Source organism: Pistacia vera, unplaced genomic scaffold, assembly GCF_008641045.1.
Source record: "Pistacia vera cultivar Batoury unplaced genomic scaffold, PisVer_v2 Contig575, whole genome shotgun sequence".
Lineage (NCBI taxonomy): Eukaryota > Viridiplantae > Streptophyta > Magnoliopsida > Sapindales > Anacardiaceae > Pistacia > Pistacia vera.
The window spans coordinates 73,312-98,566 of NW_022196418.1; the positions used below are offsets into that span (position 1 = coordinate 73,312).

General features: G+C 37.0%; 2 protein-coding genes and 2 pseudogenes across 2 annotated transcripts; 2 read left to right on the top strand and 2 right to left on the bottom strand.

The window, feature by feature from the left end:
• Positions 1-505: 505 nt before the first annotated feature.
• On the bottom strand, positions 506-975 carry LOC116109184 (trans-resveratrol di-O-methyltransferase-like). The gene is made up of 2 exons (XM_031395422.1): positions 904-975; positions 506-781 (listed from the first exon to the last, which is right to left on the bottom strand). Exons 1-2 carry the CDS (start codon positions 973-975, stop codon positions 506-508), a joined length of 348 nt encoding a protein of 115 aa, XP_031251282.1.
• An 816-nt stretch (positions 976-1,791) lies between these two features.
• On the top strand, positions 1,792-11,266 carry LOC116109185 (annotated as a pseudogene).
• A 5,406-nt stretch (positions 11,267-16,672) lies between these two features.
• Positions 16,673-17,657, top strand: LOC116109186 (annotated as a pseudogene).
• Positions 17,658-21,475: 3,818 nt separating this feature from the next.
• Positions 21,476-23,723, bottom strand: LOC116109214 (pentatricopeptide repeat-containing protein At4g33170-like). Its single transcript, XM_031395445.1, has one exon. The coding sequence runs from the start codon at positions 23,532-23,534 to the stop codon at positions 21,828-21,830; it is 1,707 nt and encodes a 568-aa protein (XP_031251305.1). The 5' UTR covers positions 23,535-23,723; the 3' UTR covers positions 21,476-21,827.
• Positions 23,724-25,255: the final 1,532 nt, after the last annotated feature.

A 25,255-nucleotide genomic window follows, 5' to 3' on the forward strand; every position in this document is an offset into this window, starting at 1 on the left:
TTAATAATTAATGTGACAATCCTATATGTTAACAAATTATTTTAGTTTATTTAATTTATCTCTAATTTTAAGACATTCAGTTATATTTAAATATATCAATTTGTCTAAGTAAGTTTGTATATATTCTATTAATCCTTTTCACTACGTTGCATCTTCAGAATAGTATTAATTACATAAATTAAGTAGATGTATAACAATTGTATGGAGATCTTTTTAATTATTCTAATATCAATCCTAATATTAGTAAATAAAGGGATTTTGGATCAGTAATGGAAAACAAAAACTCAAAATCGGTAATTATTGCTTGAATTTATTTCATATAACTTTTCCTCTCATTAGAGTGCATGAATTAAATTAAAAACACAGATCTAAAATAAAATACTTTTTCTCCACACAGCACTCTTTAAATATTGCAAAATAATAGACACTCTGATCACAAACCAGAACAAGTTTTCATGGAAAAAAACTAGCCAGTTTCTCAAGGATAAACTTCAAGGAGAGATCCTTAACCTAATATTGGGGTTATTTTATAGCGAGTGAAACCAGCTTCCAGGAGAAGCTTGGCCCACTCTTTCTCATCTCGCTTTTTCCCTGTAACCAACACCATCATCATCATGTCAAAGAAGAGTTGCGCTTCAGTCGACTCATCATCCCCTTCTTTCTTCTCTACCAACATGTCTATTATAATCACTTTCCCCATCTTCCCGTTGCTTGTAATCGCTTCCTTACATTTCTTCAGAATCATCACGCATTCTTCATCCCTCCAATCGTGTAATATCCACTTCTTATCAATCACCACGTCAGTAAAATTTTTCAAACATGAAACAACAACTAATAAATATTATCAAGGATAGAAAAATATTACGTTGAAGAAGATATTGGGAGTAATAACTTCAAAATTACCTTAAGTAAGACTGCATCTGCAAAAGGAACAGCCTCAAACATATTGCCTCCGGCATATTTGAGATTGGTCATTGTTAGGGCCAAAAATCGTCCTTGGCCCAAATAGGAGAATGAGACTGAATGAGGAAGAGACCAGGCCCAATCCCAATGCGGCCCTATTCGGATTATGCCTATTTGATACGAGATACAGTCGGCCCAAACCATCAGGTCCAGGCCTCCAAATCCCAATTCACTTCCTCAACCTATGAGCAAGTCCAGAGCCCACGGCACCCACAGATCACTTTCCTATTCCAGACCAGTCTCCTATTCGAGGTCACCTTCCTGTTCAGGTCACTTTCCTACTCGAGGTTACTTTCCTGTTTGGGATCACCTTCCTATTCGAACACTGGTAAGATAACTCACCACTGCCCTAATTCCTCTAGAGTTTGTATCAGAGTCACACTAGGACTCCTACTTCCCACCAGGACTGGGAGACCAGACAATCACTATATAAGCAGAGGCCAGCCCTCTCACAAGGGAGATTAGATTACATTACACCTTCACACCCGAAGCTCCTACTTGAGAGCTTCACATCACTGCCGTAGTCACAGTCCCTGACTAGACTTTCGGTAATGTCTCTACTCCCTAGCCCTCACTATACTAGCTTCTTTCAGCCTTGCTGACTTGAGCGTTAGAATGCCTACGACAAACACCACCCCGGTGTTTCCCATTCGCTTCATGTTTGTTTCTCTATGTGTGCAGATGTAGCGGATCGCTAGTGGCCTCAATCTCATGGGATCAAACCCCCCTTCTGTACAGGTATATTTTTACGTCTACAGTTTGGCGCCCACCGTGGGGCCTCTAGCAATCATTCAGCTTGACGAACCTTGCTACGTAGAGGAATTTTCCATGGCTGACCCTTCGGACAACGCTAACTCCGGCCTCGAGGCTAGACTGGAGGCTCTGACCACTCTCATGCAACAAAACTCAAACAAGATGGCCACACTGGAAGCCGATAACAATGCACTCCAGAGCAAAAACGCATCCATCAGGGCCGAAAACCAGTCTTTTAAAGACAAGATGAGTCAGTTCTATGATCCGGAGATTCTGCCTTGCCAGGTACCTCCCAATTGATTCCGTGCCCCAGTTCCATCCATGCAAACTCTCCAAACCCAGAGCACAGACCCTCGGCCTCAGGTAAAAGGCCACGTCCATTAAGTTCATCGGTGGTCGACGACTCGATCCTGACTCATGGAGGAAAGGATCTACCAACAGAACCCCATTCATTCGATCCACCCCAATCTCGAGATCAAGACGCCTAAGAGACAAAGAGCCCACACCTGCAAGACCAACCCATTCTTACCATCCAGCCTCACCTCCAGTCAACTATCCTCGCACAAACACCATTCGGCTTGGCTTGGCTTACCCTCACGGGTTGAACGGCCAACCCAACCAAACTATAGCACTCGAGCCCACCCATCTTGACGGATTGAACGAATATCAAACAACCCCCCTGACCATTCATGTGGGGCGAAACACCAGATCAGTTACCATGAGAGTCATCCGACTAGAGGGAATGAACGGAGATCCGGGCTACCAGGGTGTGCATGAAGGAATGATCCACCAGACTACACTGCGCAGGATGACCCAACGGAATATGCCAAGGACGAATGCAATGGTTGACCTAGTCAAATAGGATGACCTGGTGGTATCCCCCTTTCCTATAGAACAGGTACTGGCCAAGAGGCTGGCTGATGTAGAGGCAGTGATGAGGCGCATCCTAGGAATGTCGGTCCTGACCAAGAAGAGCAGGTCTCACTGTTACGCGGATTCACCCTTTGTGGATGAGATCGCCCTAGCCGACATGCCCCAGAAGTTTACTATTCCCAGCATCAAACCCTACGATGGCACAACCGACCCAGATGATCACATAGCCTCGTACAAGTAGCGGATGTTCACTATCTCAATACCCCGAGCGTTGAGAGAAGCCTGCATGTGCAAGAGTTTTGGTTCAAGCTTATTCGGTCCAGCACTCTAATGGTACACAAATCTTTTGAACGGTTCCATCGAATCATTCGCTTAGCTCATTAACACCTTTGTGGAGCAGCTCGCCAGCAGCAAGAAACTCGAGAAGCTGTCGGCCGATTTATACAGAGTATACCAGAGGAGGGGAGAGCCACTAAGAGAGAATGTTAGCAGATTCAACAAAGAGAAGATTTCCATCCCTTCTTGTAACCCTGAGACAGCCGTAGACGCCTTCAAAAAAGGTCTCCTCCCGGATGACGAACTATACAAAGAACTGACGAAGCTAGGTTGCACCACGATGGAAGACATCTTGGCCAGAGCAACGATTCAAATCATGTGGGAGGAAGATGAGATGAATTAGGCAATTCACGCCATGTATACTGAATGTAGAACGACAGGAGGCTAGAGCTTAGATCGATTGTAGGCCCTACAAGGTCACCAAAGAAGCAGGGAAGAATGCCTACTTGCTCCAAACTCCCAAAGGCAAAGACATCAGCAACAGTTGGAATGCAATCCATCCCACATGCTACTACTTTTAGGTGAAATCAATCTAAATATTTGTTGTCTTTTCATTTTTTATTTAAAAAGGATGAGTGGGCCCATTCACTGCCTTCAAAGACAGTTGGTCTCACGGCCTAAATTCAATGAAGCATTATTCAGCAACTGACACCTTCGAATCAGCCTTGCCCGATTCATGAGCTTTCACACTTCGGTTCGGCCCTGCTTGATCCATAGATTTGCATCTTCAGATCGACCCTGCTCGATCCACGTAATTACACCTTCAGATCAGTCCTGCTCGATCCACGGATTTGCATCTTTAGATCGACCCTACTCGATCCATGTAATTACACATTCGGATCGACCTTGCTTGATCCACAGATTTACATCTTCAGATCGACTCTGCTCGATCAAATGTTTATTACAGCTTCAGATTTTCAACAGAGTTTACCTTAGAAAAGGTACTGTTCAAACTCCCTATGAGTTGTGGAAAAGTAAGAAACCTGATCTCTCTCACTTTCATGTTTTTGGATGCAAATGTTACATCTTGATTGATAGAGAGAATTTAGGTAAGTTTGATTCTAGGAGTGATGAAGGAATTTTTATTGGATATTCTTCCAATAGCCGTGCATTTAGTATCTATAACATGCGTTCTGAAAAAGTTTTAGAGTCCATTAATGTTGTGTTTAGTGATGTAGGAGATTTTTCAGAGTATTCTCAAGAATGCAAAATTTAAGACATATCTGTTCCTTGTGTGCCTACATAAGATGGTGTGAACACTACTGAATCTCCTGAACCTAAACCTTGGTCAAATGTACTGTCACCTACTTCCAGTGCTACAACAATAGGATCTACTTGATGCAAAGTATCATCTGCTCATTTATCATTACAAAATGAAGGGATAGAGTTGGTTGTTGATCTTTCTGATGAAAGCATTCAAAGGAGAAACCAAAGAAGAAAATATCAACCAACATGGTGAAAGAACCATGAAGAGGTGGCGGAAATGTTGAATGGAAGCATGTAAACAAGACATGCATGTAAAGATATGGATTAATAGGATTCAAAAATGAAAATAAAGCATAGAAACATTATACCTTCTCCTAGTGCTTAGATTTGATGAAGTCAAGATTCAAAAGTATGAATCCTCCACATTTTAACACCATCTTGAGAGAATGAGAGAGTGGCCGAACCTAAGAGAGAGAGCTTGTTTTTCTTTTGAGTGAACAAAATGAACACTTAACCTAAAATGCAACCATTTGCATTTATATATACACGGGTCATTTTGTAATTAGTTTTTTTTTTCACTTGCATGCCCCAATAAAATCTTATTCTAAAAGGAGCCCAAGCATTTATTAATTTGCCCTTTGAATAATCAATATTATTCAAGGGCCCATGTAAACTAAACTAGTTTACATTAACAACCCATAACTTTACCCTTTTGCCTTTTAACTATTAAAATGTTATTTTAGTTCATCTCATTTATCTTAACGCTTTAAGATATAATAATAAAATACAATTAATTATTGCTTGACCATTTCAACCTTGAAAATGTCACAAATAATTTTTCATGTAACTATTACCATAGAAATCCTAAAATTACCCTTAAAAGGTGCTAGCCCTTTTTGGATAATCATTTCTCTCTCTTATCCTTTTCTAACTTCTCAAGGCTATTGGTGTGACCATGTAGGTCCACTATGGATTAGCCGTGAGCCGATTCTGGATGAATCCAAAAACCTGTTCGGAGGCCCAACGACTACGGTAAACATCTAGTAATGTGCCATAGTCCGTAAACCACGATGAAGAAATACTTCATCGAACTCTCTTCAGATCATATGTACCATGCAAGTAAAGTCCCTCCATTGATATATCCTGATCGAGTATGGATTCATGGAACATTAAAATCCTAAACTTGATCTTCTACCGAATCATCAATCAATATGTCCAGAACTTGTCATCACGAACTTGCTTTCGTAGGACTAATAATAGACTCTGGCCAGAGATTCTGATTTCCGACATTTATCAATGTTCGTCCAGGAACTTGAATCCGAATGGAGTCAGCGGTACTCCTGATCCTATATTTCTGAGTCAATGATCCCTTCTTGACCATCGTTTGTTTCCGCATATGAACAACGCATGACCAAATAGGCTTTATCATACGAAACATGACTAGTCTCGTACTTATACACCGTATGAACCATATGCATCCGTATCGGATCCGACCACAATGTCTCAGGTCTAAGGACTACATCGTGCACTGATATAACCAAACGATAAATCATTTACTACATGCTTTTCCAAGTGATTTGTCGTTATTCGATCACGTTCGAAAAACAGTTCACCAACCGCTAATCCATAGTAATGCCCAAGTGACATGACTATTATCGTCATCTGTACTTATATCAACTCATGATATCTTTTGGAAGCATCTAGTATGCCTACTATGCAATATAGTTGCCCAAATTATATTTGCTTCTGTGGGGAACCTTTTGATAAATTCATTTACCGATTAAATGAATCATCTGGACAATTCATATACATACTTTATTTTAAATGCATGACTGAATAAAGGAAGCAATTTATAAATATGAATAGAAGAACTCTTTCTTCTATTATTTATGATATATTGATACAAGACAAAGTGCTCTTAAACCAATAACACGAATGGTTTCTAGGGCATACACTAACACATGGGTTCAAAAAGCTCATCCACGTTCAACCGTGATAGGAGATCCAAATGAGGTAATGGTTACAAGAAGGAGAAGACAAAATGAAATTAACCATTTGTGTTATGTGTCTCTTGCAGAACCGAAGAATGCCAAGCAAGCTTTGGAAGATGAAAATTGGATTAAGGCCATGCATGCAGAACTGGAACATTTCAAAAGAAATGATGTTTGGACGCTTGTACCAAGACCAAAGGTAATCAACATAATATGTATCAAATGAGTTTTCAAAAATAAAACTGATGAGTTTGGTAATGTTGTCAGGAACAAAGCTAGGCTTGTAGCTCAAGGATATACTCAAGTTGAGGGAATTGACTTTGATGAAANGCTAATGAGGTTTATCCAGATGGTGAATAAAACTCACCCTTTGAAATCGGGATTAGATGTCAAAGGGAAATTAGTAATTAGATGATTAATATTAAAATTAAAAAAAAAAATAAAATAAAGATATGAAAGTGAGAATCTACTCACACGGGTGGTTTTTCCATTGATAAGTGAAAGCTATTACCATGTTCTTTCTTTCAAGTGTTTTAACAAAGGAGTCAACAGCCACTCCCATCTCATTCATGAAACTTGATGTATTTGCATCATTGTTTTAAAACCGCCCCAGCCCGGCCGGTTTAACTGGTTGAATCGGGACTCGAAAGCTTCAACGGGTCGGGTTTATGTTTTTCCTACTCACCCAACACCCTAAGATTTGGGAGGATGACCAGCGAACAATTGCCGGTCAGGATGTTAGGGCTTTTAAAGAGGAATTGCCGGTGACTGCAATGGTGGTGACAACATTGATTTTCGATGAGTAAATCGATCGAAAATCGAATAAAACTGGCAGCGGCAACAACCGGCTTTTGCCGGCAATTGACGAGGCTAACGGGGGTGGGGTGAGGTGGGTTTTGGTCGGGAGGAAGAAGGGAGTAATTTCTGGGTGATGGGGAGGGTTGTCGACGCCGACGTCAATGAGATCTGGCCTAGAATGCTGACACCAGCTTCGGTGAGATTTGACCGAAATCGAACCCATTTCAACCAGATCTTGGGTATATTTTAAGGGGAATGGGCTCAATGGATGATTGAGGTTGCATCTGAGGTGTCGCCGTCGCCGTCGCCAACCAGTAGTCGACCGATTTGTATTTGAGTGTGTTTGCTAAATTTTAAACCTATAGGGATGTAACTGTAATTTTTAGGGGTGTATTTGCTGAATTTTAAAAGTTTTTGTCAACCAATTTGACTGCCGGTTAAACCGGTCAACTTGAGACCCGACAACTTTGCCTGGTTTCGCCTCGGGTTGGGTTTTAAAAAAAAGCTTATAAATTGTTCATTTATGATGCTAAAATTAGAACAGAACATCCCTTGAAGACAATTTTTGTAGCAAACCGACAGATTGTACTGGCATATCATGTGCCATGTGAAAGTCGGCTCTCACTTTTTGTAATGAAATTTTCCTTTAATTCTTCTTTCATTTCATAATACTTGCTTTTGAAATGAAATTTAGTCGGTCCATCCAAAAATTGGTAAGGCAGCAGACCAAGCCAAGGCAAAGGTTGTTGCTCCGTCTTTTTTTTTTTTTTTTTTTTGTGTATTATTGCTAAAAAAAAGGAGAACGATGTTTATAATTTTTTATATAAAGTTAATGAACAGAATTTGCACTTGATCTGTTGCTATAGTTACACAGCTTGAAAACTAAGAATGTGGGTGAGAGATCGTTTCTAGAAACCTAGAGGGAAAAATGAATTTTAGCTTAAAACTGAGCCTGAGGCGTAAAAATGTAATTGACCATATGAAAACGACTCATGGATTGAAGGGACAAAGGATCCAACCTTAGATAAATAAATTTGGTGTTTTTTAAATTGGGATTATTTTTCAAATAATAAGTCAATGCTTTTTATCTTTTTCTTTTTGAATTTGAAAAACAAATACATACTGGCCCTAAAGTCTAAACCTATTTACAGAGAAGGTTACATTAATATGAATTATTTGGAAAGGTAAGTTTTCATTTCAAAGGCTATAAGATCTAGAATTCAAACCAACCAAACACATTTTCCTAAACATTCTCAGTAATCTTCAAAGTAATCAATCTTTTTATTAATATAATATTTGCGATAATACAATCTTTGAACTAAACACACTTTAAAAGCAATTTATCCTAGATTTTCGTCACTTCATATAAGAGAAAAATATGTTTAGGTATTACGTTTAAAAGTAAAATTGCGTATTACAAGAATTCATATCATAATCCAAACTTAATAATGATTATTAAACTAAAAAAATTCTATAGCAGTTATTCAAACAAAGGCCTGTCCATTGATCGGTGCCTTAAAGTGGTTTGTTATTGTTGAAGTGGTGGACAACTCCAATAGTTTCGCCAAGTAGAAAGATAAATTATTAAAGCCTCTCCCTCCACCACTTGATAAAAGTAGTGCTCAGCTTAGCCAAATAATGTTCAGTTATTAATTCCTACACAATTATAATTTTCTTTTTTTATAATGAAACAAATTATATAAATTAAAATTTTAAACATTCAGAACTGAAAAAGCCTGCTGATTATGTAAATTTAAATTGGGTCAGGCGTAGTGGCAACATAATAATATACTGTCCTTACTGTTGTTTTATTTATGGTGAGAAAAACGGTGATTAATTAGTATATATAGTTAATAGAGCTAAATTCTTCCATGATTACTTGGTTATAAATCCATAAGCTATCATATTCATACAAAATATAACTATATTTATTAAATCATGTGATTAGGGACAATCTGTTGCGTAAATGACGCTTGATAGAAGAAACATTTGGACATGTACATTCAAACAAACAAAAAACAAATTTGACATTGTATATGATGGTTGTCGTTTGGCAACCAAATCAAAACATATTCAAACCTTTATGTGAAAACTATTTTTAAGCAACTCCGAGGGATTAGTTTGACGGTTTATTTCATTTATTAAGTTTTTTTGTTTGAATTTTAAAATCATCATTACATTATGATTATCTAATATTTTGAATTTGTAAGATATTAATAAACTTCAAAGATTAATTAAAATAGATATAAACTGTCTTAAACACTTGATTAAAAAGAGAAAAAAAAATAATTTTAAGTCAGGTATTTTTTTTTTTTTTTTGGAGATCGTTTGTATTAAACTTATTCGCTTCCTCGACAGTTTGAAAACCCTATTAATAATATCAAACAAACCTTCACAAAATTATCTCTATCGATGTATTAATACTTTATGAATGAAAAAAATAAATGTATAATAACAATCTCACGTGAGAAAAATAAAATAAACCTTCACGTGGGAAGGCATTAAAACTTTTCATTTATTATAGGGTTGTTCTTTGACTATAACAGCAAAGAGAAGTGTATAAAACAAAGTTGCCGAATCAATCAATATGTTGTCAAACTTGGCTAATCCAGCTATAAATGATTCAAGGTTTCTTCTGTGAATTCTCCATACTTCAGTTTCAAAAGCAGATATGGCAGGCCTCCTCTCTCTTATTAATTGCAAGAATAAATGGTAAACGAAAATTTACTACAGTCAAACCTTATGTACTTGAGTCAAACTTTAGATTAATTCAATTCTCTCAATTCCTTTCTGTTCTTACCCTTTAAGAGAGATAATATCTTTTTTCTTTTTTCGTAAAATAAAATAAAATTGAATTAAACATTTTGTTTCAATTCAGTCATCTATTGAATGTGATAAAAAAAAAATATAATAATAAAAAATGGCAAAGGAAACACTAATAAAACAAAATTGGTTCACTGTTTGTAAAATGCATTATTTTATTGATATTTTATTCTTCATTATGAATTGTCCATCGTACTATACCCTGTAGACAGCAAAAGATGCCCTCACATCTCTGTAATCTAGCCATCCAAAGAGAAAGTTCATTCCCAAATCTCCACAACACAGAACCACAACACTTTGATTTTTTTTTCAAGACACTAAAAAGAGCAGAAACCAAAGCAAAAGTAAAACCACACCCTACGATATTTTTCTTTCTTCAGTTTTAGCCAAAAACCCTTCTGAATTTCTCAAAAATCCTCCTTACTCTCACAAGTGAAATGATTTGATCCATTTTGAGTTGTTCCTCAGAGGTTTACCTCAAAACCTAGCTTCTATTGTTTGGGCTTATTTTCTTTGCAATCTTGTCGAATCTGCTCCTGATTATTCTGCCTTGGTTTATAAGGCTGTGCAAAGCAAGTTTTTCAAGATCCAACGGAGTTTACTCCAGGCTCTTGCAGCCTCTTGGTTTCCTGGTTTCACAGTCCTCTAAGGCCAAGTTTTCAAGACCTTCTGGTAGTGGCCCGACCTCCATTAATGGTCTCTTTCAATGCAGAGGTGACCTGAGCAACAGTGACTGTTACAGCTGTGTGAGCAAGCTCCCAACTTTATAGACCGTGCTGGGCAAAACTGGTGCTGCTAGAGTTCAACTTCTTGGGTGCTATATGCTTTATGAAGTTAATGGGTTTACTCAGGTTTCAGGGATGGAAATGTTGTACAAAGACTGTGGGGCAACAAATGTGAGGGGCAGTGGGTTTGAAGAGAGAGAGATGCAGCTCTTCAAGTGATGGAGAATGGTGTGGTAACTGGCATGGATTTATACTAGTAGCTATCAATCTGTGTATTTGTTGCTCAATGTCAAGGTGACGTGGGAGATTCAGATTGGTGTGATTGTGTGACAACATGCTGTGCAGAAAGGTCAAGTTGAGTGTGGGAGCTCTATTCAGGCCAAATTTATCTCCATAAGTGCTTTATTAGTTATAGTTATTATCCAATGGAGTCCCCAGGAGACAATTCTTCTCTTCTTCATCATCTCTCTTCTTCAGATTCATCAGGTAAAACTAGAGAAATGATCTAAATGGGGCTTTTTCAGTGCAATTTTTGTTCATGAAATTATTTGGTTCTATCCTTATGTGTTTGATGATGTAGGGCCAGGGCCAAACAAGGAAGACCGTGGCTATAATATTAGGAGGGCAGCAGGAGTGGATTTGTAGTTATTTGTTTGATGTTTGCTAGAAATTTGCTGAAGAAACATGATGGTATGCACATTTTTTCAGTTATATTCATTTATTATGCATTATTGATGAAAATTTGGTGCGTTATTGTTGGCTTACATGTTTGAATCTACTATTTCTGCAGATTATTGAGGAAATAGGTTGTTCTAAAGAGGCAGAGAGAGAGAGAGAGAGAGAGGGAGTTCTTTTTCGAGGTGGACTGTTTCTATATTTGTTTTTTCTTACTGATGGTTTTTTTTTTTTTTGTAATGCATAGAATTGATAAAGAAAAGAGAAAAAAAGGACGGGCAAAATGTGGGGTTTTTGGTTACGTTTTGATGAAGAAGTAACATTAGGGTACAAGTTATAAACATGAATTTTTTCACTAAGGTGAAAAGAGATATGAGGAGAATGAATGTTGTTCATTTTGATTTTGGGCCTTTTTTTTAATCTTCAAAGCCATGTGGGTGTCAATTAAAATTTATTTGCTTCTTCTTTTTTTATTTTATTTTCCCACTTCTCAGACTGCACTGCCCATTTGCTTCATTTTCTTCACTACTTTATGCTTTTAGAAAGTAGCAACAGCCTATCTCTCCCCACAAACACAAAACTGGAGATGTTGACTGAATTATTTTTTTAATTTCTACATGACATTTAAAATTAGAATGTTTTACAGTGAATAAACTTATTCACAGAGTTTGATGAACATTATTAATTTAACCCAAGATTGAGACTTTTGATATGGTAAACTTTAGGACCCAGAAACTTTCACTTTACTTCTTTATCAGCAGTACTACTAACTCCTCCTGCAATCAATCTGAAATAGAAGTTTCTTGGGTAATAGTTGACCTTTTTTCTGGGCCGAAGATGATTGAACTAATAATTGAAGGATTGTTTCAACAAAATCATCCACATGGTAAAACACCTGATGAGTCTGTAAATTCTTTTCCCTTTTTACTTCAACTGGGAAAGGGGATATTATATTTGCTGCAGCCTACCCCAAGTTCAAATCCCAGTCAAAAGATCATACAGCTAGCTGCAATCAACAAAATTTGGCAGCAAGCTATACGAATACATTTTTTGTTTTTGTGTGCTTCACGCGCTTTGTGGGTCTCTACATTGGTCTTGTGTAACAGTATGCTCTTTTACAGGAAAAAAGGGTAAAACTCTTTTTTAAAACCAGTTTGCTTATAAAGGAAGTGGTTATTAATCTTAGTGACATGGGACTATTAGGATTGTTACAATCCGTCCCTTGAAACAGTATGCACAATGGTCGATATAACCAAATGGTAGGATACCTAGTTAGCGGACTTTGTACCTTTGACATCTATGGTGGCTCGCGTACGCAATCTTATCGCCGTGTCAAGCTTTAAAAACATTTTTTAGGTTCTGGAAACTAACATTGTCACCCGTACTATTAGTTTCCGTTCGTTGATGCCGTGTGCGTGTGGTTGATCGATTTTGACCACTTAAATCCTAGTTTTACCCTTACAAAATTATTATACACTAATTAATTTAGTAAAGTTAGTATAACTAAAATAATTTATATAAATTTAGTGTAATATTTTTTTATATATTATATAAGGGATCATAAGATTTATAAAAAAAAAAAAATTATAAATTAAAACCAATCTAAAATTATACAAAATAGGAAATCAAATTCATTCCACACAAAAAAAAAATAAAATACAAAACAAAATAGTAAATAGTGTCCGTCTTTTCTCTTATTCTTCATTTTTTTTTAAGAGTAAACAACATTTTCCCACCCAAGGTTTGTCAAATCTACGTTCCTACCCCTGGTTTCATAAATTGCAGATTCACACACTTAAATTAATAGATAATTGTTTAATCTAACAGTTAAAAGGGTAAGATGGTTATTTCAAAGATAAAAATTTCAAAATAACCCTTTACTTCTCAAATTCACCCCATCAAAAAATTTTAAAATAACCCTTCACTTCTGTAATTCACCCCATCGGCGATTTCAGGTCATTTTGACCTGTTTCCGGCACAATCGACCCCTCCTGACATCACCATTACAATCTCCTCAACCCCCACATCAAAACCCCTAACCTCATTGCCTGATTGAACCCCCCCAATTGCTGGTTGTCGTTTTTAGTGTCAATCGGTATTTCATCTAAATTCCGGCGAGTCCCGACATAGAAAACCACCCCCAAGACCACCAATATCATCGTCGGCCTCCCTCCACCAAAACCTCCAATATTTTTTATTGCAATTGCCCATCGATAGTTGTCGCCTCTCCCTTAGGTTTTTGCATTTTTTTGCCCCTTTTCAGCCAAATTCTGACACCTCGCCAAGGTGCAATTGGGTGAAAAATTTAGGGGTTTTGGTGAGGATGATAAGGGGATGCTAATGGTGATGTCGGGGAGGTCTAATGGTGCTGGATTCTTGGCTTGGCCGGGATCCTTTGGGGGTTATTTGAGAGAAATTTGAGATGTAGGGGTTATTTTGAGAAAAAAAGTAATAGTGTTAATTTAAATTTTAAGGGTGGGTATCTGCAATTTATGAAACTAGGGGGTGGGAACTTGAAAATTCGCCAAACCTTGGGTGGGAAAATGCCGGTTACTCTTTTTTTAATTTTTTGTGCCAACCAAAAAACAAAGCATTATAACCAGTCCGTCTCATAGATATCCATTCAATAACAATCAATACATATCTTGTCATCCATACCCTTTTCCACACCAAAATAAATTATCCACCGAATTTTCATTTTTTAAAAAATAAATTAAAAAATTAAAATCATATCTTAACCCACTAAGGAGTAAGAACTAGGTGGCGACACTAGCCAAGGCCAAGGTTGAAGCTGCTGTGCCTGGCCTTGACTGTTGCGGCTGGCCAAGCCGCCAAGGCAAGGCTGTCAACCCTGGCCCAAGTTTAGTCGGTCCATCAAAATTGGTAAGGCAGACCAAGCCAAGGCAAAGTGTTGCTCGTCTTTTTTTTTTTTTTTTTTTTTTTTTTGTTATTATTGACTAAAAAAAAGGAGAACGATGTTTATAATTTTTATATAAAGTTCAATGAACAGATATTGCACTTGATCTGTTGCTATAGTTACCAGCTTGAAAACTAAGAATGTGGGTGGCAGATAGTTTCTAGAACCTTAGAGGAAAAATTGAATTTAGCTAAACTGAGCCTGAGGGCGTAAAATGTAATTTGACCATATGAAAAACGACTCATGGATGAAGGTACAAAGGACCCAACTTGATGATAAATAAATTTGGTGTTTTTTAAATTGGGATTATTTTTCAATATAATGTCAATGGCATTTTTTATCTTTTTCTTTTGAATTTGAAAAACAAATACATAGGCCCTAAAGTCTAAAACCTATTACATAGAAGGTTACATTAAATATGAATTATTTTGGAAGGTAAGTTTTCATTTCAAAGTGCTTATAGATCTAGAATTCAAACCAACCAAAACATTTTCCAAACTCTCAGTATACTTCAAAGTAATCAATCTTTTCATAATATATTTCGATAATACAATATTCTTTGAACTAAACCCACTTTAAAAGCACTTTATCCTATGATTTTCTACACTCTCATATAGAGAAAAAATATGTTTTATGGTACGTTTAAAAAGTAAAATCTAGTAGTACAAGAATTCATTCATAAATCCAAACTAATAATGAATTATTAAACTTAAAAAAATTCTATAGCATTATTCAAACAAAGGCCTGTCCATTGATCGTGCCTTCTAAGTGGTTGTTATTGTTGAAGTGGTGGACAACTCCAAGAAGTTGCCCAAGTAGAAAGATAAATTATTAAAGCCTCTCCCGCCCACTTGATAAAAGTAGTGCTCAGCTTAGCCCAAATAATGTTCAGTTATTAATTCTCCTACACAATATAATTTTACTTTTTTTTTAATGAAACCAATATATAATTAAAATTTTAAACACTTTCAAGAACTGAAAAAGCCTGCTTGATTATGTAAATTTAAATTTGGGTCAGGCGTAGTGGCAACATAATAATATACTGTCCCTTACTGTTGTTTTATTTTAGGTTAGAAAAAACGGTGAAATGTAGTATAATAGTTAATAGAGCTAAATTCTTGCCATGATTACTTGTGTTAATTATTCCAAAGCTATCATATTCATACAAAATCATAACTATATTTATTAAATCATGTGATTAGGGACAATCTGTTGCGTAAATGCCGCTTGATAGAAAGAATCTAATTTGGACTGTTACATTCAAACAAACAAAAATCAAATTTGACATTTATATGATGTTTGTCGTTTGGCAACCAAATCAAAACAACTTCAAACCTTATGTGAAAACTATTTTTAAGCAAATCCGAGGGATTGTTTGACGGTTTATTTCATTTATTAAGTTTTTTGTGTTGAATTTTAAAATCATCATTACATTATGATTATCTATATTTTGAATTTGTAAGATATTTAAAAACTTCAAAGATAATTAAAATAGATTAACTGTCTTAAACACTCTGATTAAAAAGAGAAAAAAAAACTATTTTTAAGTCAGGTATTTTTTTTTTTTTTTTTGGAGATCGTTTGTATTAAACTTATTCGCTTCCGTCGACAGTTTAGAAAACCCTATTAATAATATCAAACAAACCTTCACAAAATTATCTCTATCCGAGTTATTAATACTTTATGGAATGAAAATAAATGTATAATAAACAATCTCCAGTGAGAAAAAAAAATAAAACCTTCACGTGGGAAGGCATTAAAACTTTCATTTATTATAAGGGATTGTTTTTGACTATAACAGCAAAAGAGAAGTGTATAAAACAAAGTTGCCGAATCAATCAATATTGTGTCAAACTTGGCTAAATCCAGCTTATACTGATTAAGGTTTCTTCTGGATTTCCTCCCATACTTTTCAGTTTCAAAAGCAGATATGGCAGGCTCCTCCTCCTCTTATAATTGCAAGAATTATGGTAAACGAAAAATTTACTACAGTCAAACCTTAAAGTACTGAGTCAAACTTTAGATTAATTCAATTCTCTCAATTCCTTTCTGTTCTACCCTTTAAGAGAGATAATATCTTTTTCTTTTCGTATAAAATAAATAAAATTGAATTAAACATTTGTTTTCATTCAGTCTTCTATTGAATGTGATAAAAAAAAATAATAATAATAAAATGGCAAAGGAAACTATAATAAAACAAATTGGTTTCACTGTTTCCGTAAAAAGATTATTTTATGATATTTTATTCTTCATTATGAATTGTCCATCGTACTATACCCTTGTAGACAGCAAAGATGCCTACACTCTGTACATTAAGCCATCCAAGAGAAAGTTCATTCCCAATATCCACAACACAGAACCACAACACTTTGATTTTTCTTTTCAAGACACTAAAAGAGCAGAAACCAAAGCAAAAGTAAAACACCCCTACGATATTTTTTCTTCTTCAGTTTAGCCAAAACCACTCGAAATCTCTCAATCCCTCCTTTACTCTCACAGTGAAATGATTTGATCCATTTTAAGTGTTCCTCAGATGGGTTTTACCTCAAAACCATCAGCTCTACTGTTTTGGGCTTATTTTTCTTTGCAAATCTTGTCGAATCTGCTCCTGATATTCTGCCTGGGTTTATAAGGGCTGTGCAAAGCAAGTTTTTCAAGATCCAACGGAGTTTACTCTCGGCTCTTGCAGCTCTCTTTGGTTCCTTGGTTTCACGCCTCTAGAAGCCAAGTTTTCAAGACATTTGGTAGTGGCCAGACCTCATAATGGTCTCTTTCAATGGCAGAGGTGACCTGAGCAACAGTGACTGTTACAGCTGTGTGAGCAAGCTCCCAACTTTATCAGACAGGCTGTGTGGCAAAAACTGTTGCTGCTAGAGTTCAACTTCTGGGTGCTATATGCTTTATGAAGTAATGGGTTTACTCAGGTTTCAGGGATGGAATGTTGTACAAGACTTGTGGGGCAACAAATGTGAGGGGCAGTGGTTTGAGAGAGAGAGATGCAGCTCTTCAAGTGATGGAGAATGGGGGGTAACTGGCCATGGATTTTATATGTAGCTATCAATCTGTGGTTGTTGGCTCAATGTCAAGGTGACGGGAGATCAGATTGTGGTGAGTGTGACAACTGCTGTGCAGAAAGGTCAAGTTGAGTGTGGGAGCTCATTTCAGGCCAAATTTATCTCATCAGTGCTTTATTAGTTATAGTTATTATCCAATGGAGTCCCCAGGACGACAATCTCTTCTTCTCTTCATCATCATCCTCTTCTTCAGATTCATCAGGTAAAACTAGAGAAAATGATCTTAATGGGGCTTTTTTCAGTGCAATTGTGTCATGAAATATTTGGTATATTCTTATGTGTTTGATGATGTAGGGCCAGGGCCAACACAGGAAAGACGTGGCTATATATTAGGAGGGCAGCAGGAGTTGGATTTGTAGTTATTTGTTTGATGTTTGCTAGAAATTTGCTGAAGAAAAACATGATGGTATGCACATTTTTCAGTTATATTCATCTATTATGCATTCTATTGATGAAAATTTAGGTGCGTTATTGTTGCTTACATGTTTGAATCTACTATTTTCTGCAGATTATGAGGAAATAGGTTGTTCTAAAGAGGCAGAGAGAGAGAGAGAGAGAGAGGAGAGTTCTTTTCGGGGGACTGTTCTATATTGGTTCTTCTTTACTGATGGTTTTTTTTTTGTAATGCATAGAATTGATAAAGAAAAGAGAAAAAAAGGACGGGAAAATGTGGGGTTTTGATGTTCGTTTTGATGAAAAAGTAACATAGGGTATCAAGTTTATAACATGAATTTTTCATAAGGTGAAAAGAGGATATGAGGAGAATGAATGTTTGTCATTTTGATTTTGGGCCTTTTTTTTAATCTTCAAAGCCATGTGGGTGTCAATTAAAATTTATTTGTCTTCTTTCTTTTTTATTTATTTTTCACTTCTCCAGACTGCACTGCCCATTTGCTTCATTTTCTTCACTACTTTATGCTTTTTAGAAGTAGAACAGCCTATCTCCTCCCACAAACACAAACTGGATGTTGACTGAATTATTTTAATTTTCTACATTGACATTTAAAATTAGAATTTTTACAGTGATAAACTTATTCACAGAGTTTGATGAACATTTATTAATTTACCAAGATTGAGACTTGTATGGTAAACTTTAGGACCAGAAACTTTCACTTTACTCTTTATCAGCAGACTACTAACTCCTCCTGCATATCAATCTTGAAATAGAATTCTTTGGGTAATGTGACCTTTTTTTCTGGGCCGAAGATGATTGACTTAATAATTGAAGGATTGTTTCAACAAAAAATCACACATGGTAAAACACTGAGAGTCTGTAAATTCTTTCCCTTTTACTTCAACTGGGAAAGGGGATATTATATTTTGCTGCCGCTACCCCAAGTTCAAATCCCAGTCAAAGATCATCAGCTAGCTGCAATCAACAAAATTTGGCAGCAAGCTAACGAATACATTTTTGTTTTTTGTGTGCTTTCACGCGCGTTTGTGGGTCTCTACATTGGTCCTTTGTCGTAACAGTATGCTCTTTTACAGGAAAAAATGGGTAAAACTCTTTTTTAAACCAGTTTGCTTATAAAGGAAGTGGTTATAATCTAGTGACAGGAGACTATTAGGATTGTTACAATCCGTCCCTTGAACCAGTATGCACAATGGCTCGATATAACCAAATGTAGGATATACCGATTAGCAGGACTTTGTCCTTGACATCATGTGGTCGCCGATACGCCATCTTATACGAGTGTCAAGCTAATGAGGTTTATCCAGATGGTGAATAAAACTCACCCTTTGAAATCGGGATTAGATGTCAAAGGAAATTAGTAATTAGATGTAATATTAAAAATAAAAAAAAAAATAAAATAAGTATGAAGTGAGAATCTACTCACACGGGTGGTTTTTCCATTGATAAGTGAAAGCTATACCATGTTCTTTCTTTAAGTGTTTACAAAGGAGTCAACAGCCACTCCCATCTCATTCATGAAACTTGATGTATTTGCATCATTGTTTTAAAACCGGCCAGCCCGGCCGGTTTAACTGGTTGAATCGGGACCGAAAGCTTCAACGGTCGGGTTTATGTTTTTCCTACTCACCCAACACCCTAAGATTTGGGAGGATGACCAGCGAACATTGCCGGTCAGGATGTTAGGGCTTTTAAAGAGGAAGCCGTGACTGCAATGGTGGTGACAACATTGATTTTCGATGAGTAAATCGATCGAAAATCGAATAAAACTGGCAGCGGCAACAACCGGCTTTTGCCGGCATTGACGAGGCTAACGGGGTGGTGGAGGGTGGGTTTGGTCGGGAGGAAGAAGGAGTAATATTCGGGTGATGGGGAGGGTTGTCGACGCCGACGTCAATGAGATTGGCCTAGATGCGACACAGCTCGTGTGAGATTTGACCGAAATCGAACCCATTTCAACCAGATCTTGGGTATTTTAAGGGGAATGGGCTCAATGGATGATTGAGGTTGCATCTGAGGTGTCGCCGTCGCCGTCGCCAACAGTAGTCGACCGATTTGTATTTGAGTGTTGCTAAATTTTAAACCTATAGGGATGTAACTGTAATTTTTAGGGGTGGATTTGCTGAATTTTAAAAAGTTTTGTCAACCAATTTGACTGCCGGTTAAACCGGTCAACTTGAGACCCGACAACTTTGCCTGGTTCGCCTCGGTGGGTTTAAAAAAAAGCTTATAAATTGTTCATTTATGATGCTAAAATTAGAACAGAACATCCCTGAGACAATTTTGTAGCAAACCGACAGATGTACTGGCATATCATGTGCCATGTGAAAGTCGGCCTCACTTTTTGTAATGAAATTTCCTAATTTTCTTTCATTTCATAATACTTGCTTTTGAAATGAAATTCTGAACGTGGCCGTCCTAAGCCTAAAAACTAGAATTAAAGTGGCTTCTTTGAAGTCCAGGCCCTATTTTAACAGGACTTAGTAATTGCTTGCAATTTTGACTAAGAAAAATTTAAATATATAATAGTGCAATATTGATTTATGGTAACTAATCTCAATCATTATTTAATATAGGAAAAGTGCATTAATCATTACAGAACTATTTCTGAGGATATAATAATATATCTTACATCTAACAAAGTGTCAGACCAGTTGTACACATTTCAACTATCATCGAGATCTATTGAACACTCTACAAATCCAAAGAAATCGCAGTATTATTAGGTTTTAATGCCAATATTAATACCAACACATAGCTAGCTTTAATCAGGGGTCTTTTTTTTTTTAGCATTAAAAGTGTTGCTTATAAAAATAATTGAAAGACGCTTATATATATATATATATATTATATATATATATATATATATATCTATAAGATATGTTCTCTTAACAAATACTTCAACATTTTATATTAATTTAAAGTTTAAATTAATTTTTTAATAAGTGCTTTTTTCAAGAAATATTTTTAAGCTTTTTTTTTTTTCATCTCCAGAGAAACACAACATATGCCAGCAAAATTAAGAAATGCTCATCCAATGGACCAAATAATAAATAATCATAATTGAGGTAACCTTCCTTAAATAAGAGAGACAATTCTCATAAAAGAAATCCAATAATATTATTTGATATGGACATTATCAAGTCAGTTGAGTTCTTGGCTTCCACATTTAAGGATACAAATTTTTTGAAAAATAAAAATTAAAAAATCTGAGCTAAAACATAGCATTTAAGTTCAATGAGATATTATTCCCCAATATTAAACATTTAAATTATTATTTATTTAAAAAATGAAGTCCCGGTATCCTTGCAAATGGATAATATACAGTTGAAGTAACGTTCCACTTATTTTCGGGGTTTTCGAAGAACATATAGTCGTTCCCATGTGGCAAGTTTTGGATGGTGCGCTCGATACAAGAGCTTGACAGTTGTTTACAGTATTCAAATCAATCAACTTATTTTTCAGAGTTCAGACCCTCCACCAATAATCCTTCGACAGCTACTATCTCCCAGGTAGCATGTGGTCCCTTCCAGCTGTCATATAGTTATACTCTCTTATGTTCCTCTGGGCCGGGCCTTTAAACTTGGGCCCTAGTCGGCCCATTTCGACTTTATTCTTTTCCCAGTATACTCTCGTTTCACCCCGATAGCTAATTGGCTAGTCCAGACTGGTTTGACTTGGTTGCTCTTCTCCATTTCCATGAAATATATATTTTTTTTACAATCTTTTTACAATATTATTAAAATGCAATTAAAAATGGCTGGTTCTTAGGTTTTTTAAATTTTTTTACGAAAAACTTGTATATATTAAAACCACCCAATGATATTGTATTTTAACGAAATAATAGGCAAGGTTCATGATATTTATTCAATCTTTTAAGGAAAAAAAAAAAATTATAACTAAGAAGAGGTTAATTGAGACCATCAAAGTCACGGTTGCGAATTTGCCAAACTGATTACGGAAATCTATGAAAATCAACAATTTACTCTTCATAATTGAGGTCAAACACCCCAAATTCACTAAGCTTCCCCAAAAATGTCTGCTACTCTTCTTACATGAAAACCGGATGTATTACTTAAGAGGTCTAAATTTGATTCTCCTTCTACTCCCCTCAGTTGCTAATAGGAGTAGTCACTAGAGGGTTTATCCGATCGTTAACATCAAGGTCTGGAGAGATTAGTCGAAGTGCAAGCAAGCTAACCCGGACACTCCCTGTCAAAAAAAAAAAAAAAACTCTTCTTCCATGAAGAGGATAATGGTGATCAATCTTGAGAGATTAAACTACCAAATATCAGCACAATTACAGCTACCATTTAAAAATCTATGGTATCTGTTAACATCTCTCACAATGATCTCCCTCTCCACCACTCTACTAATATACTTAAAACACTCATGACAGTCCCTACAAATCCTCAAATTCTTCACAATCCTCAATGGCTTCCCTGGTGGTGATCCACTCATCAACCCAAATGCCAGCGCCAGTTTCTCACTATGATACCAAAGCCCTTCTCTTTTCTCCTTTTCTTCAACATTGTGCAACATCTCATCCCAAATTGGCACATACCCTAACTTCTCACACTCTTCCACCAACTCTTCTAGCTTGGCGTAAATCTCTTTAACTCTCTCATGCCTTCTATCGCCCGCCAAGAACACATGAACTTTCCCTTTCACTTCAATCCAACTCCTCCCACCTTCCTTCTTCACTCTCCGGTCTTTCATTGTCTTCCTCACTTCTGCAACTTCATCCCACCGTCCTGCACTCGATAACACGTTAGCTGCAATTACATAAGCCGAGTCATCATAAGGGTCTATTTGCAATAACCTCTGTGCCATTTTCCGTGCCATGTCAGCTGCTCCGTGTGCAGCACAAGAAGATAACAATGCCCTCCACACTGCTGCATCGGGTTCAAATGGCATAGCCATTGCAATCCTCTCTGCATCCCCCAATCTTCCAGCTCTTCCTACTGCACGTATTAAGCAGGTGTAGTGTTCTAACCCCGGTTCTAAACCATACTCAACTCTCATTCTCTCCAACCATTTCTCACTCTCAAAATCCAAACCTGCGTTACAAAAAGCCGTTAAAACCGCCAAAAAACTATATTCATCCGGGACAAAACCTCTCGTTTTCAATAAATGAAAAAGCTCAAGCACTGAATTTTTATCTCCTTGCTGTGCGTAACCGGCCATCATAGCATTCCACGCAACGACATTTAATTCACTCAAATTCTCATCAAACACCCTTCTTGCATCAAACACAAGCCCAGCTTTTCCGTATCCGTCAATCAAAGCGGTTCCCACAATCACATTCTTGTCTAAACCCACAACAACGGCATGCCCATGAACCACCCTGCACTGCTCCATCGCCGCCAGCTCAGCCGCCGCGCGCAATGCTCCAGACACGCTGTACATCGTGGACCCCACATCACAGCTCCTCATATCAGCAAACACTGATAAAGAATCCAAACTACGAGAGTTCTGCGCGAAACACACGATCATTGCCGAGTAACAGACCTCGTCTCTGTTTTGAATTTCGTCGAACACCTGTCTGGCATTGTCCGGGGAGCGAAAGCGAGAGTAGAAGTTAACGAGAGCGGAGCCGCAGAAGGGCTTGTTTTGGAGGGAGAGTTTAAGAGAAAGAGTGTGGAGGGAGAGGCCGAAGGAGAAAGCGTGAGGGAGAGAGGCGCAGGTTTTGAAGAGGGAGGCTAAGGTGCGCTGGTTGGGGAGAGTGGGGTGGCGGAGCATGGAGAGGAAGAAGCGGAGAGAGAGAGGAGAGTTGAAGTGGGAAGAGATCAAGGCCGTCCATGAGACGACGTTGGGTGATGGGATTTGGTGGAAGAGACGGACGGAGTAAGAGAGAAGATTAAGGTTTGATTTGGAGTAGAGAGTGATGAGGTTGTTGTAGGAGGAACGGTCTGTGTGGGTGGATTTTAGAACTCTTGCGTGGAGGATTCTTGGATCAGTGTTGGGTTGGTCTAATGGCTGGTTCATGTTCGAGAGACGGTTGAGAGGTCCCCTGCTATGGTGATTCACTGCGCCAGCGAGCTATTATAAAGTTAGCTGTGCCGCTCAAACCCGCTCCATTTGCTATCTACCTGTTAAATTCACAATCATGTTTTTATACAAAATTATTCGTATCTTTTAGATCAACTCAAACATGGAATGGCACACCGAGCTAGCTCAACTCAAATGTATTGCTAATTGATGAAATATGAAATGCCGAAGATATTTATGCTGGAATCCAGTAATTATTGATTTGCATTTATTTGATTGATTACTGTAAAATTTTAATTAAGTCCTTATCATATTTCTTTTATTGTATTATTTCACTGTCTATATTGTATTCAAAGCCACTATATAAATTGGTTGATATACTCATTACAATACATGAAATATACACAAAATACAGTCTTCTATTCTCTCTCTTTTCTGGACATTCTTCAGCACTATTTCTGCTACTTTGTCAAGCTTCCCTCTATTGGCATTCTTCAGCAGTCCTCTATCTCTTTTGCCTTCCTTCTGACCTAAACTCTGACATTGTATCTGTTAGTGCAAAAAATCATTTTGGGCTTGACGAGACCCAACAACGAAATAAACATGTCACGGCCCAAGACCTCAACCCAATCCTGATTGGGCCTATGCTTAAAACACTTTGTGAACTACCCAGTATATGAGTTGGCCTATCCTATAAGTTAAGCTAAACTAGGTTTTAGCCCATTAGCCTGCAACAGTCTATAAATAGGAAATCAGAATCCCATTCTATTTCCTCTTCTACTAAGATTCCAAATCTTACTCAAATTATCAAACTTGATTTGATAAGGTCAATAAATCATATCTCTTTCACGATAGGGATTATCTCCCAAAATAGTTCTTAGTGTCCTACTAAGATTCCAAATCTTATTTAAACTATTAAACTTAATCTGATAAGGTTAAGAAATCATATCTCTTTCATAATAGGGATTATCTCCCAAAACAGGACTTAGTGTCCTACTAAGATTCCAAATCTTATTTAAACTATTAAACTTAATCTGATAAGGTTAAGAAATCATATCTCTTTCATAATAGGGATTATCTCCCAAAATAGGATTTACTGTACTACTAAGAATCCAAATCTTATTTAAACTATTAAACTTAATTTGATAAGGTTAAGAAATCATATTTCTTTCTTGATAGGGATTATCTCCCAAAAAAGAGGACTCAATGTCCTACTATGATTCTAACCCCTTGGGTTCATTATAAAAATAGAGGCTTGCCCTCTCATTAAGGGGGCAATCTCCCATAGTCAATCTACACTACTCAAAACCATCTATTTGCTCCTAAGTTCTTGCTCCTAAGAACCCGATGCCTTCGCTGCAGTCCTAGCCTCCGACAAGACTCCTGGTAATTTTTCATCTCCTTAATTCTTATCAAATAATCTCTTTTAGTCTCGTTGACTTGGGCATCGGAGTGCCTATGGCAAACACCACCTCGGTGTTTTCCGGAAGCTTCACGCTTGCCCTTTCATGTGTGTAGGTCTAGCTAATTGTCAGTGGCCTCAACCTCACGGGATTAGACCCTATTTTCATGACGGTAGATTTTTTGCATCTACAGTTTGGCGCTCACAGTGAGGTCCTGACAATCATCTGCCAATGACGACTTACAACATGGGAGGCGACACGGAACTCCTTTTGACTGACAATGTTAATTAGAAAATCCCATCACGATAAGAATTT